Below are 15,207 nucleotides of genomic sequence, written 5' to 3'. Positions count from 1 at the left end.
ACTTGCATTAAGTTTGCTGGTTTGGATTTTAATTATAAGGGGGTTGAATTAGTTTTAAGTTGAGGTTTCTAACTTGTATAATAAATGGGTCGTTTACAGGGTTGACTTGCCTAACTCAAAAATTACGTGTAGAAAATTAGACACATGTTTGTTTATGACTTTGACTTTATGTATTTGACTATGAGATTATATTTATAGTTAGATATAGTTTTTTGTGAAGGTTTTTTTGTTTTAATCCACCATGCTTTTCAAAGCTAGCAACTTTACTTAGAAGTTAGAATTTAATTGGCTAAAGGAGTTTCAAAGCTTCAGTCTCAAACCTAAGATTCATGTCCAGCTAGTAGAGAGAAATGTTTGCTCTTCTAATGAGTTAGCCATTTATTTAAAGATTATCTAAGTTAATTCTGTTTGATCATTCAGAAATAGTCTTGTACATTTTTGTGACAGTAGAGTACAAATGTTTTTTTTGTTTTATTCAACCTTTTTCAGTTTGTTTAGTGAACTTACTTTCTGCTGCTTCTGCAATTCTCCTCACAAACTCATCCTTTTTATTTATGCCTCAGAATTGCAATCCCATCAACTGTATCAATAACAGTGTATGTGGTAAAACCAAATATTAATTTTCACATTACAACATTAAGCAATTTATCAAAATCACATATTAAAATTGTAATAATGTGTAAAATTGCAGCTTTATAACAACAATCCAGACAACCAACCATTATTTTGGCATTCTAGAATCTGAAATACACATATTTTATTGCTTCCAAAACTATCTCTTAACTAAGTAAACAACCAGTGAATCTAACACCCAAACTAACACAGAATGGAACGAATTCGTAAACTCTCACCAAAATTTTCTAAAAAATAATTATGACTGACCCACAAAGCAGATTATAAAAAGAATTATGATTGTCCAATACCTAAAAAAAAATAGAATTCGTACATATTTATACACCAAAACTAAAAAATAATTATGACTGACCCACAAAGCAGATTATAAAAAGAATTATGATTGCCCAATACCTAAAAAAAAATAGAATTCGTACATATTTATACACCAAAATTTATTAAAGGGAAATAAATGAAACAAATGATACTAAAAGTCAAAAGCTACCTGCCAAATTTATTTTCTATTGGAAAAATGATAAAATTTTGAGGTATTGATATCCCAAGACACGCAGTAAAACCTAAAACACATACGTTTCTCATAGAATTACAGTTAGAAAACTACATGATCAAGATTCTAAAAGCATCCTATACCAAAAAAGAAATGATTATAGTAAATAAATTCAACAGAAAGAACTTCAAAAAGAAAAATAGGGGTGACCAAGTCCAGAAATAAATAAATAAAATCACAATCTAATCAAAGAAAATACAAGAATGAAGATTACATACCATTATATATTTGTATATATTTCACTTTGCCCCAAATTATGTATTGGAAAATCATGAGTCATGACATAGATTTCCTCTCTTTGCTTCAATTGCGCCCCACATGAACCTAATAGATTATATTATAGAACCTGTGAAAAGTGAAATAATATCCAATGGAAGTTCTATTGGCAAAAGCAACCCAAACTATTATTAACAAACAAAAAGATAACATGTTATCAAAATCTTGTATTACCTGTTCCTCTAATTGCTTGATTTTATCATCCTTCACTTTCACAACCTTTTTCTCCTTGACAACATACATACACAACATTCATGTTATCACAGCAAATAACATTACCATTTTATGCGACCATACTCTTGGCTGAATATTCACTTATCACATCAATATATAATCACACACGTAAGCCATGAAGTTGGTTCAAAATGAATCACACTCAAACTATTTTCTATCATTGGTCATCCAAAGCTACAGAAATAAAATTGGGAGATGACTGCAAAACATCATATTAAGAATTGCTGCTAAAACTAGCAGCTTCCATAAATTTCAGCATATATGCACGCATTTTGCGGCAGATGCAAGTAGTTGTTCTTTAACAGTCAAACTAGAATGAACATTGTCATGCAGGTCCAGTTCTAAGTGCATGGTTTAAATCGACAATTAGATCATTCATATCTTCGATTCGAACTGATATACGAACAAGATCTTCAGTTAAACCCCAAGCCTGGCGCACTTCAGCTGGTATGCTAGCATGAGACATGAAGCAGGGCAGGCTTATGAGAGACTTCACACTCCCTGTTAACAGATGAAAACTGCATTGTAAGTGCTGAAGGTGAGCAAAATTTTGAAGCAATTAGCATATATGTCAAACTCAAAGCCAAAACTTTATTCATCTCAAGTGATTTTGAAAACTTAAAAGTTCAGCATTGAAATATTTATAGTTAAGAGTAAACAAGAGCTACATTCAATTTCAAATACGAGCTAGAAATTTTCAGAAAATAGCAGAGACCAAATACAATATAGAACGATTCATACTTGGAATAGGACTATAGATGGTATGAAATTGTTACATCCCTTTGTTTCAAATACCACTTCTCACCCCACTCAATGTCTTAATCATCTCAAGCACCTCGATTATCTGAGGTTCACAAAGCGTGCGCCCCAGCAAAACTATTAGAGCATCTCCAATGAAGTGTCAAACTGGTGATGCAGTGCTAAAATATAACTCACTTTAGAAAAAAGTTGTTCCAATAGTGTACCAAAAACTCGGCCAAATAAAACTTTAGCACACAATATAGCATGATGCATACTTAGATAACATTAATTAATAACTTATTATTTACTTTTATGCTATTTTTATTAATTTATTATTTTTTTTAGTGTTAGCATTAAATGTAAATGTAGGCTTTTTAATTCTTTTTTATTTCTTGTGGGATAATAATAAATAAATTCTTTATATTTTAAATAAATATTGAATGAGCATTAATAGATGATTCATTTTTGCATCAACTTTTACAATTGTGCTCTAAAAATTGTGTCAAATATGTGACTTATTGAATAGCATGGCCTGATAAAATGCATAAGTTGGGCATTCAAATTAGTTTTAGTTTTTTTTTTCATAATCTGAATCGGAGGAATTCGCCTTATTCCACATAAGGAAAAGACCTTGAACCTGAATCAAATTTAAACCTTAGTTATATCTTCCTTTGCTCAAGCATATTTATTTATTTTTTATTTTTTTATTTAGGGAACGATACTTGTTTTGATGGAATAATAAGACAAGTGTGATACCCTTTAATAACATGAGGATTAGACATTTCCAAAACATAGTTCTTTTGCTCAACCATATGTGAAACAACATAAAAAAGCCAAAAGGGATGCATACCAAAACTGACTGCTATGCTGAAGTACTTAGTACTTTTGACAATATGCTTTGATAGTGCAATTGAGCCAGTCAAGAAGCTCAACACAGATCCTGCACCTGTAGCCTGAAAAACATATCCAATTAAGTTTTTGGAGTAAATTGGTTTGATATATTGCAGCAACAATCTCAGGTTACATCTGATGCTAGTACCTGAAAAAAATGCAAATCATGTCCAGGATGATCAACAAGGCTTGCATAGTTAACTTTCGTCACCCGTGGATGGGACGCCAGAAACTCAGCAATCGTTTGTGCATTACTCTGCCAAAGAAAGAAATGCATTAAAATATACAATATAGTACTCTATATAAGTATTAACTTTACAACTTTGAAATTAATGTAAAAGAGCAGATGGTACAACAAATATTTGCATCTGAAGAATCTCATGTTAAGTTAGAAGGTAAAGCATTAATTACTAACATAATTCAAACTTACCCAAGATGCACAGCACAAGTTCAAGTAAATATAACAGAGTTACAATAATGTTTTGAATTAGTTATGTGAAGTCAAGACAATGTATATGATAAATGACCAGGCTATAATTCATAACTACAAGAAATAAATATTAAATAATTACGACCTTAATAAGTCAGAGCTTTACAGTTGTAAAAAAGGATTATAAGAAAATTATAAAGTGATAAAAGCATGAAGTTTCACCTGCTGCTTCTCAATTTGTAAAGCCATTGTCTTAATTCCTCGTAAGTAAAGCCAACAATCAAATGGAGCCAACCCAGACCCTTCTGCATTTTGTAGAAAGTACAGCTCTTTTGCTAATCTGAAAAAAAAATTATAATAAGGGCCTGAAGTTATAAATTATAAGATTACAGTTCACAGTAAAGAAAGTCCATGCATAACCTTTCCCCTCTTACAGCCAGTACACCTGCCATCACATCACTGTGCCCAGCAATGAACTTGGTAGCTGAGTGCATAACAATGTCTGAATGAAAGATGAATGATTCAAAATCCAACAGTTTTATAGAGGAAATAAAAAAGAGTAATCTGTAGAATGTAAAGTTCATGTTTTATATTGCTACCAGCTCCTAGTTCCAGAGGTTGTGACACTACAGGAGACATTATACTGTTATCCACCAAGACAATAGCATCATGAGCATGAGCCATTTTAACTATTTCCTGAAGATGCACAAAATAAATAAAGAAAAATAATTGCACTTTAAAAACATTACCAAATCATTCAATTATGACATTTCTGGCAACAAATAATTGAATAAATACTTAATTCTTTTATTGATTATATCAAAAACAAGTTTAATGTCTAAGAAAATATCAGACAGCCAGGAAAGATCGTTCTCTACCTAGGTTACAATAGATATCCAAGTAATTCATCAGCCTTTTGAGAAAGGATAAACCCACACACAGCATATAATTCAAAGAGTACAAGTGTCATATTTGGGCATTAATTTAAGTTTATCTTCTCTGTTTCTTTTAGGCATTTACCAGAAGTAACATTAAAAAAGAGAGAATAAAAAGGAATGAGAAAATATAATAGCCAGATATCTTACACGAATATTAGAAACCATTTGTCGAGGATTTGTGGGACTCTCCAGCCAGACAAGCTTTGTCCAGGGACCAATTGCAGATGCTATTTCATCTAAACTAGTTGTATCAACTCGTCTACACATTATAAGCATGATACTTCAGATTTTACTCTGAGACTTCATAATATATTTGAAAAGTGAGCTGCACTTACTTCACCACGACCCCTGTCTTTGGAATTACTTTTGACAACAACCTATTAGAACCACCATAAATGTCATCTCCAGCAACAATCTCTTCACCTAAAATCACATTATTATATCTTAAGAAAAAAAAATCAAATAAGACAGCAGCTACAAATTCCACCAAGGGCCATAAAGGCATAAACGATAACCTAGTCATTAGAAAATATCCACAAGCCAAGAGATACCTCTTCATGGTAAATTTATTTTATAAACCGAAGGACCCAAATCCATCTCATATGTTAGACAACAATATATCCACTTTAATTCATTAAAAATATATCCAATTCATTGAAATATCCATATTGATGCATGCTGCATTTATTATTTTAAAATTTTAAAAAGAAAATACTGTAACTTCAACTTAGTGATAAATAATTAAAGATACAGAAGAAAAAGGAAAAGAAAAGGGAAGTACCAATCCCAACAAGATGGGCTACAACAGACAGAGCAGCCATTCCACTAGTGAAGCAAAAAGCACGATCTGCTTTATCCAGCTTGGCCAAAAGGCTATACAATAGAATAAAGCTCAGCATAAAAAAAACTCCCAGAACAAGGAAAAAGTAGCAATATTTGAGATTATACAACAATTACTTTGACTCATATTAGTATCAAAAGAAATCAGACCTTTCAAGAACATCTCGTGTAGGATTTCCACTTCGAGTATAATCATAAGGACCATTTTCTGTTCCTGAAGGCTGTAATTAAAGCATAGAACAGTCAAGTTACAATGAAGCTTAGAAAGTAAGAATTATATATATAAAGTTGTAGAGATTTGTCACTGTTCGCCTGGGTTGTCACTCCGAGAAAGAGGCGCTGCTCACGGCTGTCACACGAACGGTCTGCCCATGCCCAACATCTTTGTTGCATGCCCAAAGTGAAGAGAAGAGTGTGAGATTTAGAGAGAGAGGAGTGATAGCGACTGAGTTCTTCAGAATGAAATGAGCAGAGGAATATAAAGGACATAGGCGGCTGGGTTTGCTTTAGTAGAGAGGGTGATAATGCGATGAGAGATTTAGCGAAGACATAAAAATAATCCAGATCTGGAATGGGGAAAGACAAGATAGGTAGAATAGAGGAGAGAAAATGAGAGCTCTGGGTTTAGGTTGAATATTGTATGGAAAATTCTAAGAGAGAATAGAATGGGAAGAGGGAAAAGGGAAGACAAAACTAGACTTGGGAAAGTATAACAATACGTTTTCATTTTAGTTTGTAACTTAACAATTTCAAAGCCTGCCTTTATTTTAACTTTCATTATTCTTTACCGCTTTTATTTTTACATTAGATATTATAATACTTTTTGAATAAACTTATATTTATGTGTTGTGGAAAGTAGTATTTGGTGTAGTGATAGGACAAGTCCGTCTGTAACTCTAGGTCCTCATACTTCAATACATGTGTCGGATCTGAAACATATTTCCGCAACATGGAGACATGAAATACATCGTGAACTCCCGACAATGACAATGGCAAGGCCAACCTGTAAGCCACCTGTCCAATCCTTTCTAAAATCTCAAAAGGTCCAAAAAACCGAGGGCTCAACTTGCCCTTTACTCCTATTCTCTTCACCCCTCGCAGTGGTGAAACTCGTAGAAACACATGGTCCCCAACCTAGAGCTCCATGTCTCTACGCTTAGGATCAACGTAGCTTTTCTGTCTACTCTGTGAAGCGAGCATCCTAGCTCAAATCTTCTCAATAGCATCATTTGTCCTCTGAACCATATCTAGCCCCAAATATTTTCTCTCACCCATCTCATCCCAATGAATGGGTGACCTTCAATTCCTTCCATATAACATCTCATAACGAGCCACTCCAATCGTGGATTGATAACTATAGTTATATGAGAATTCGATCAACGGAAGATACTTACTCCAAGATCCCTCGAAATCAATCACACACACCCGAAGCATGTCCTCCAACACTTGAATCGTCCTCTCAGACTCTCCATCAGTATGAGGATGAAAGGCTGTGCTAAACTCCAACTGAGTCCCCATGGCTCTCTACAGAGCTCCCTAGAACTTAGAGGTAAAGATAGGGTCTCGATCAGATACAATAGACTTTGGAACCCCATGGAGATGAACTATCTCCCTCATATACAACTCTGCATACTGTTCCACTATATAAGTTGACTTCACCAGCAGAAAATGAGCAGACTTGGTGTATTTGTCCACTATCACCCACACCGAGTCACAAAGTCCCACTGTTCTGGGTAGACCTCCCACAAAATCCATTGTAATGTCTTCCCACTTCCATTCAGGAATACCCAAAGGCTGAAGCAACCCTGCTAACCGCTGATGCTCAGCTTTCACTTGCTGACACATCAAACATTTGGCCACATACTCTACCACATCCTTCTTCATCCCAGGCCACCAATATAATGACCGTAGATCCTGATACATCTTTGTAGTACCTGGATGAAGCGAGTATGGCGCAGTGTGAGACTCATCCAGTATCTCACGTCTGATCCCCTCATCCGCTGAAACACAAATCTGCCCCTGATATCGAAGCATGCCAGCCTCAGAAACAGAATAGTCCTTAGCTATCCCTGCTAAGATATTCTGTCTAACTTCTTGAAGTTGCGCATCTACCATTTGTCCCTCCTTGAACCGCTCTAGCAGGGTCGACTGCAAGGTAATATTGGCCAACTGGCCCACCACCAGCTCTATCTTTGCCCTGGCCATCTCATCAGCTAACTTTCTCGAGATTTGAATAGAACTAAATAATTGCTCCGAGCCCCTCTAACTCAATGCATCTGCTACAATATTGGCTTTCCCTACGTGATAAAGAATGTCACAATCATAATCCTTAACCAACTCTAACCAACGCCTTTGCCTCATGTTCAGATCCTTTTGGGTGAAGAAATACTTCAAACTCTTATGGCCAGAGTATATCTCGCACTTCTCCCCATACAGATAATGTTGCCAAACCTTCAGTGCGAATACCACTGTTGCCAGTTCCAAGTCATGGGTAGGATATCGCTTCTCATACTCCTTCAGCTGCCGCGATGCATAAGCTATAACTTTCTCATTCCGCATCAACACACAACCTAAACCCATCCTTGATGCATCACAGTATACTACAAACTTTCCTACATCCGAAGGAAGACTCAGTACAGGTGCAGTAATAAGTCGTCACTTCAACTCTAGGAAACTGTCCTCACACTTCTTTGACCAAACGAATTTCTTGTTCTTTCTACTCAACTCTATCATTGGTCAAGAAATCTTTGAAAATCCCTCTACAAACCGTCTGTAATAGCCTGCCAACCCAAGAAAACTCCGTACCTCTCAGGTGCTCCTTGGCCTCGGGCAATCTCTCATTGCTTCCACCTTGGACGGATCCACCTTAATCCCCTCTACACCAACTATATGCCCAAGAAAAGTCACCTCTGGCAACCAAAACTCACATTTCTTAAATTTAGCATACAACTGGTGTTCCCTTAATTTGTGTAAAACTTGTCGAAGATGTCGCTCGTGCTCTGCCTCTGAACTAGAGTACACCAAGATGTCATCGATGAAGACAATGACGAACTGAGCCAAGAAGTCCTTGAACACCCTGTTCATTAGATCCATGAAAGTTGTTGGGGCGTTGGTCAAACCAAAAGACATGACCAAGAACTCATAGTGCCCATACCACGTTCGGAAGGCCATCTTCAGTATGTCCTCATCCTTGATCCTCAACTGGTGATAACCAGATCGAAGATCAATCTTTGAGAACACCGTCTTTCCCTGCAGCTGATCGAACAATTCATGAATCCTTGGTAGAGGGTACTTATTCTTGATAGTCAACTTGTTCAATTCCCTATAATCTATACACATCCTCAAAGTCTCGTCCTTCTTCTTAACAAACACAATTGGAGCACCCCATGGAGAGTAACTAGGTCTGATGAATCCCAAATCCAAAAGTTCTTGCAGCTGTATCTTCAGTTCCTTCAACTCTGCTGGAGCCATCCTATATGGTGTTTTTGATACTGGTTCTGTCCCCGGTGCTAACTCAATAACAAACTAAATCTCCCTGCGTGGCGGCAACCCAAGTAGCTCCTCAGGAAATACATCTAAAAACTCACAAACCACCCTGATATCACTCGGCCCTGCTGGCAACATCTTGGTAGTGTCCACTACACTAGCCAGAAAACCTATACATCCACCCTGTAGCAAGTCTCTGGCTCTCAATGCAGATATCATGGGTACGCGGGGTCCACATACCGCACCCACAAAGACAAAAGGATCCTCGCGCTCAGGCTCAAAAGTCACCATCTTCTTCCTGCAGTCAATAGTAGCCCCATATCTAACCAACCAATCCATCCCTAAGATCATGTCGAAGCCCTCCATATCTAGCTCAATCAAGTCCACTGAAAGCTCCCTACTATCAACCACCACTGGCAGTGCCCTAATCCACCTCCTAGAAACTACCAGTTCCCCAGTAGGCAATAAAGTCCCAAACCCCGTAGTCCGATACTCACTAGGTCTACACAGTCTATCAATCACTTTACTAGAAATAAAGGAATGTGTAGCACCAGAATCAATCAATACAGAAAAAGGAGAGCCAACACTAGAAAGAGGACCTGTCACTACCGAGGGACTAGCCTCGACCTCTGCCTGCGTCAAGGTGAACACTCGAGCTGGAGTCAAGCTGCCCACCTTTCTTGCTTCCCATTTCTTCACTGTTGGGCAGTCCTTCTTGAGATGCCCCACCGTTCCACACACATAACAAGCCTTGGCCCGACATTCGCCTTGATGGCGTCTTCTACACCTTGGGCACTCTGGATAACTCTTCCTTGGTTCACCGCTGCCCTGATGGCCGCCCTGACCACCCCGACCCCTCTTATTAGGACCAGCAGCGGTTGAAGTGTCAGGGGTCTTTCTTTTGAAATCACTGGGGCCTTCGCCCCTACCTGACCCAGAATAAGGAGGCACCACCCTGCGACCCTCGCGCCTCACTGCACTTTCCTTCCAAATTTTGTTCTCCGCTTCCTCAGCGGTAAGAGCTTTCTCAATGGCCTGGGCATAAGTTGTTCCTCCAGGTACCGTTGTAATCCTAACATCCCTGGCTATCGTCGCATTAAGCCCCCTAATGAACCTGTCTTGCCTGGCTGCATCTGTAGGCACAAGGTCTTGTGCGAACTTCGCGAGTCTGTCAAACTTCAGGGCATATTCTGTAACTGTCATCCTGCCCTGAACCAATCCAACGAACTCATTAACCTTTTCTGCCCTAATGGCAACATTATAGTACTTCTGACTGAACAAATCTTTAAATCCTTCCCAACTCAAGACAGTGACATCCCTGGTCTGTGAGGCCACTTCCCACAAGATGCAGGCATCCACTCTCAACATATACGTGGCATAGGCCACTCTGTCATGTCCCTCTATCCTCATGAAATCCAGGATAGTAGAAATCATAGTCAGCCATTGCTCGGCCTTCAATGGATCAGGTCCTCCTCCAAAGATTGGGGGCTGCTGCTTCCTGAACCACTCATATAACGGCTCCCACCTGTTCCCAATCTCTCTAGACTGTACAGTTGGTACCACTACAGGTGGTACAATAGGGGCAACACTCCCTGATGGAGCCTACTGTCACAACAAGCGAATCTGCTCATCTTCACTCTGCAATCGCGCTTGCATATCTGCCATAAGTTGCTGCCAGTTCTCAAGGACTGGCGGAGGAATCTGGCCCTTGTCATCACCCTCGGTCTTAGACCTAGTGCCTGCAAGTCGTGTATATTTTCTCGGACGCATAGTTATCCAAGTCAATCTGCAATCAACGACTCGGCTATCAGACCATAATGACAGGGTAAAAGCATCTCCAAAATCCACCAAAGGAACATAACCAATCATAAACAGTCAAAATATAGGCATTTACCCACATGCCCTGGCTGCTAATAAGCATGCCCCAACATTACCACACAACAACTAAGATAAAAGAATTCATCCATCCACAATATGCAGTTAATCATCCATATATTCATTTACATACACAACGATGCTAATAAGCATGCCTTAATATTTTCATACAGTAGTCAAGGGTCAGGCCCTATCAGCGAATGTACATGTCCAGCCGGTCTTCAGGAACCCTTAGACCTAGGACACTCTGATACCAAGTTGTAATGCCCAAGACAGCCAAGACCACTACACTATGTATTTATAAAGGTGCAGGACTTGCTAATCAAGCCAATCAGTTGAAAACGTGGTTGCTAAAGTCATTAATGTGCTAGGGTTAAAAGGTTTTGGTATCAAAAGACACTTTCCATATAATTAAACATTTTATACATGGGATCCCAAAAGAAATACTGTTTAAAAGTTTGTTTACAAAATTTCCAGTGTACAGACAACCACCAGCCTTTCTAAAGGAAAAACAGATGTTTATGGTTTTCCTGTCCCTGTCTACCCTCAACCGTGGCGGCTGAGCAACTGGCCTTGTACATTCTGCTCTTAGGGCTCTCCAAATCAAGGCTGATCAAGCTTGCCCTTGCCTTTACCTGCACCACGAAGCACCCGTGAGCCAAGGCCCAGCAAGAAAACATATCATGTTATATAACAAGCAATATTAACATTTGGATAACCCTATAAGCATGTTCATACACTAACATACCACAATAATCACAAAGCATGAAGATTAAACCCAAAGAATCAGCTAATCATCACCCATCTATACAACATAACAATCCACCAATTAATAATAACAAACAAATCACATAATAATCAAAGTCGACACCTTATGTCGCACCCTCTGTTTACGCCACTAACTCTGGCCCGCTTAAACTGAGCTTAGTGCATAATAAACTATCCTCAGCTACCAGTGGCCGAGTCGCGCCCTATGTGCTAATGTAAACTTCGACACTCTTAGGCCGTTGGTTTACTGTTTACATGGCATAATAGCATCCTTTACAAAGCATACAAAATAGGGAACCCTTAGTCCCATTTTAAATCCACAACCGGGTGCAGTTTTCTTTCCTTTAATTTCCAAGTTTACTGATTATGAGTGACACCTCTCTAGCACGATCAGCTTCCTGTGCCCTAGCTTAATACCTACTCACAAGCAAGATAGGGAAAACCATTAATAATCCTGTAAATATTTCTGGATGGAGTTCTAGCTTCTCGGACATCGAATTCCACCAAACACGGTGGTGGAATCGATCCCGATCACCCTAGGTTAGGTTCCCGCTCTTAAAACCTCCAAAAGATCAAAAATACCCTTAAGGGTTGCGGCCCTTGAAACCCAACCGCGGCCCACCCCTGAAATAGAGGCTAAGCCTCTCTGAAGACAGACACGCGCCGCGGCTCTGCCCTGTGGCGCAGCGGCGCTTCCCCATTGCATAGCCTCCTTGGCTCTTCTTTGCTTCGCAGGGCCGCGACACTCTAGGACAAAGCAACGACACAACCTTTCGTGCCGAAGAAAACCACCATTTCTCGTATCCTAACAACCCAAGCTGAGTCGTGATGCTTATTTGTAAGTGGCAATCCTATCACAAAATTAATGGCTATGTCTTCCCACTTCCATTATGGAATAGTAAGCGGTGGCAATAAGCCTGCATTTACTTGCTGGCATATAATAAATCTAGACACATATTATGCTATGTCTTATTTCATTCCCGGCCACCAATATATTGCCTTAAGATCATGAGTGATCTTGGTCGACCCCGGGTGAACTGGGGTAGTGTGTGCTTCTTCTAAAATCTTCATCTTAAATACATGGTCATTCGGCACGCATACCCGACCCTTATATCTCAAGAACCCATAGAGAAATATGTGGCCTTGCCTTCTTTGACTGCAGCCATATGTGTTACTAATGTGTCATCATGCCCTTACACTATCTGTATATCTTCTAATAGATTTGAATGGATGGACAAATTAACCAGCTGACCAATGACTACTTCTATTCTGTCATTGATCAGCATTTACTGCAGCTATTTTATTCCAGATAATGCTGCTAGATTTCCGAAACTCTTCTGCCTTAGCACAGTCATAATCTTTTCCTAGTTCTAACGACCTGTGTTGCCTCATGTTGAGCTCTTTCTGTGTGAAGAAATACTTTAAGCTCCTGTGTTCCATATAAATCTCACACTGTTCTCCACAAAGATAGTGGCGCCATATTTTCAATGCAAAGACCACTGCTGCCAACTCCATATCGTGCGTTGGATAGCGTTGCTCATATTCCTTCCGCCGCCATGAGGCGTAGGCTATCACTTTGTCATTTTACATCAGCACACAACCCAAACCTTGCTTCGACGCATCACAGTATACTACAAACTTGTCATTGGGTGTCGATACACAAAGTATTGATGCTGAGCATAGCTTATCCTTGAGCAACTGGAAACTCTCTTAACATCTATCCGTCTAGTTTAACTTTTTTTGTTTCTAGGTCAGGTTAGTAAGAGGAGTGGCTATCTTAGAAAAACCTTCTACAAATTTCTGATAATATACTACTAGCCCGAGAAAACTTCTAACTTCTGACGCATTCTTAGGTCTTGGCCAATCCTTCATAGCCTCTACCTTAACTGGGTCTACAACAACTCCATCCTTGGATACTATATTCCCGAGGAATGCTACTTTCGAAAGCCAAAATTCCCACTTCTTGAACATGGCGTAAAGTTGATGATCCTTCAACCGCAACATTGCCAATCTTAAATGTTCCTCGTCCTCCACTTCGTCCTTGGAGTACACTAAAATATCGTCAATGAACACTATGATGAATTTCTCCATGTAATCCTTGAAGACCCTATTCATTAAATCCATAAATGTGGCTGGAGCATTGGTAAGACCAAAAGACATGACTAGAAACTCGTAATCTCCATATCGAGTTCTAATAGTTGTTTTTGGGATATCCTCTTCCCGTACCTTGAGCTGGTGATATCTTGACCGTAGATCAATCTTAGAAAAAACAGTCGCTCCTCGGAGTTGATCAAATAAGTCATCGATTCGAGGTAGCGGGTACTTGTTCTTAATCGCCACCTTGTTCATCTCATGGTAATCTATACACATCTGCATGATTTCGTCCTTCTTCTTCACAAATAGAACCGGTACTCCCCATGGCGAATTGCTTGGTCTAATGAAACCCAAGTCTAAGAGTTCTTGCAACTACGTCTTTTATTCCTTGAGTTCGGTTGGTGCCATCCGGTATGGTGCCTTTGAGATAAGCTCGGTTCCCGATACTAGTTCGATTGTGAAGTCAATTTCCTGAGTCGGCGGCAACCCCGGTAAGTCATCAGGAAATATTTCTGGAAATTCCTTTATAATGCAGACGTCTCCAAACTTTAGTGGTGTTTCCTTTGCCACATCGATGACACTTGCTAAGAATGCGTGACATCCTTTCTCTATCATCCTTTGAGCTTTTAGAGATGAGATAAGTTACATCCGTAGTCCTGAAACCTTTCCCATAAAACATAGTTTCTGACCGTCAGGAGTTTCGAACATCACTTGCTTACATCTACAGTCGATGGTTGCGTCATGCCTTGCTACCCAATCTATGTCTAGTATTACATCGAAGTATTTTATTTCTAGCTATAGCAGGTCTCCTTCTAGTTCTGTGTCCTCAATTTTGATCGATACACCTCGTACTATTCGTGATGATAGGACTACTTCGCCTGAAGGAAATTCTGTCACAAACCTAGTTCTAAATCTTTCACAAGGTTTGTCTAATTTCTCTATCATTCCTAACAAGATAGACGAGTGTGTTGCTCTTGAATCAAACAATACTGAACATATACTATTGAGGATAGGAAGCTGACCTGTGATTACTTTGTTACTAGCATCAGCTTCTCCCTGGGTCAAGGCAAAGACTCGGGCTGGAACCTTCTTGTTGTCCCTCTTTTCTTCTGTTTGAGTTGTGGACATTCCTTCTTTTGATGACCTTCCTGGCCACATTTCTCACAACCTTTGGTGTTTGCACGACACTCCCCTGGATGTCTTTTCTGGCATTTGGAACATTTCGAGTATTCTACATAACCAGACCCATTATCCATTGCTATTCCGTGCTCTTTTGTCACTATCGGCCTGCTTATTATCAAGATGCTTCCTCTTCTGGACATTATTGTTCTGCTGGTGGTTGTTGTTGTGATTCCGACTATTATGTGTCTGATTCTACTCCTTAGGTTCAAACTTCCTGGCCTCCTCCTTACTAACATTTTCCTGAAGCCTTTCCACTTATATAGCCATTTCTA

The 15,207-nt window shown here is 39.2% G+C and overlaps 1 protein-coding gene across 1 annotated transcript; it reads right to left on the bottom strand.

Annotated features, from left to right (window-relative positions):
* Nucleotides 1-3,446: 3,446 nt before the first annotated feature.
* On the bottom strand, nucleotides 3,447-5,271 carry LOC133800126 (cystathionine beta-lyase, chloroplastic-like). Its single transcript, XM_062238093.1, has 6 exons — nucleotides 5,026-5,271; nucleotides 4,838-4,949; nucleotides 4,352-4,448; nucleotides 4,173-4,254; nucleotides 3,975-4,092; nucleotides 3,447-3,578 (listed from the first exon to the last, which is right to left on the bottom strand). Exons 1-6 carry the CDS (start codon nucleotides 5,247-5,249, stop codon nucleotides 3,447-3,449), a joined length of 765 nt encoding a protein of 254 aa, XP_062094077.1. The 5' UTR covers nucleotides 5,250-5,271.
* Between the last annotated feature and the right edge of the window lie 9,936 nt (nucleotides 5,272-15,207).

This window comes from Humulus lupulus, chromosome 9 (assembly GCF_963169125.1).
Source record: "Humulus lupulus chromosome 9, drHumLupu1.1, whole genome shotgun sequence".
In the NCBI taxonomy this organism is placed as follows: Eukaryota; Viridiplantae; Streptophyta; class Magnoliopsida; order Rosales; family Cannabaceae; genus Humulus; species Humulus lupulus.
The sequence above is the reverse complement of the archived record's forward strand: the minus strand, read 5'-3'. Positions and strand labels throughout refer to the sequence as shown.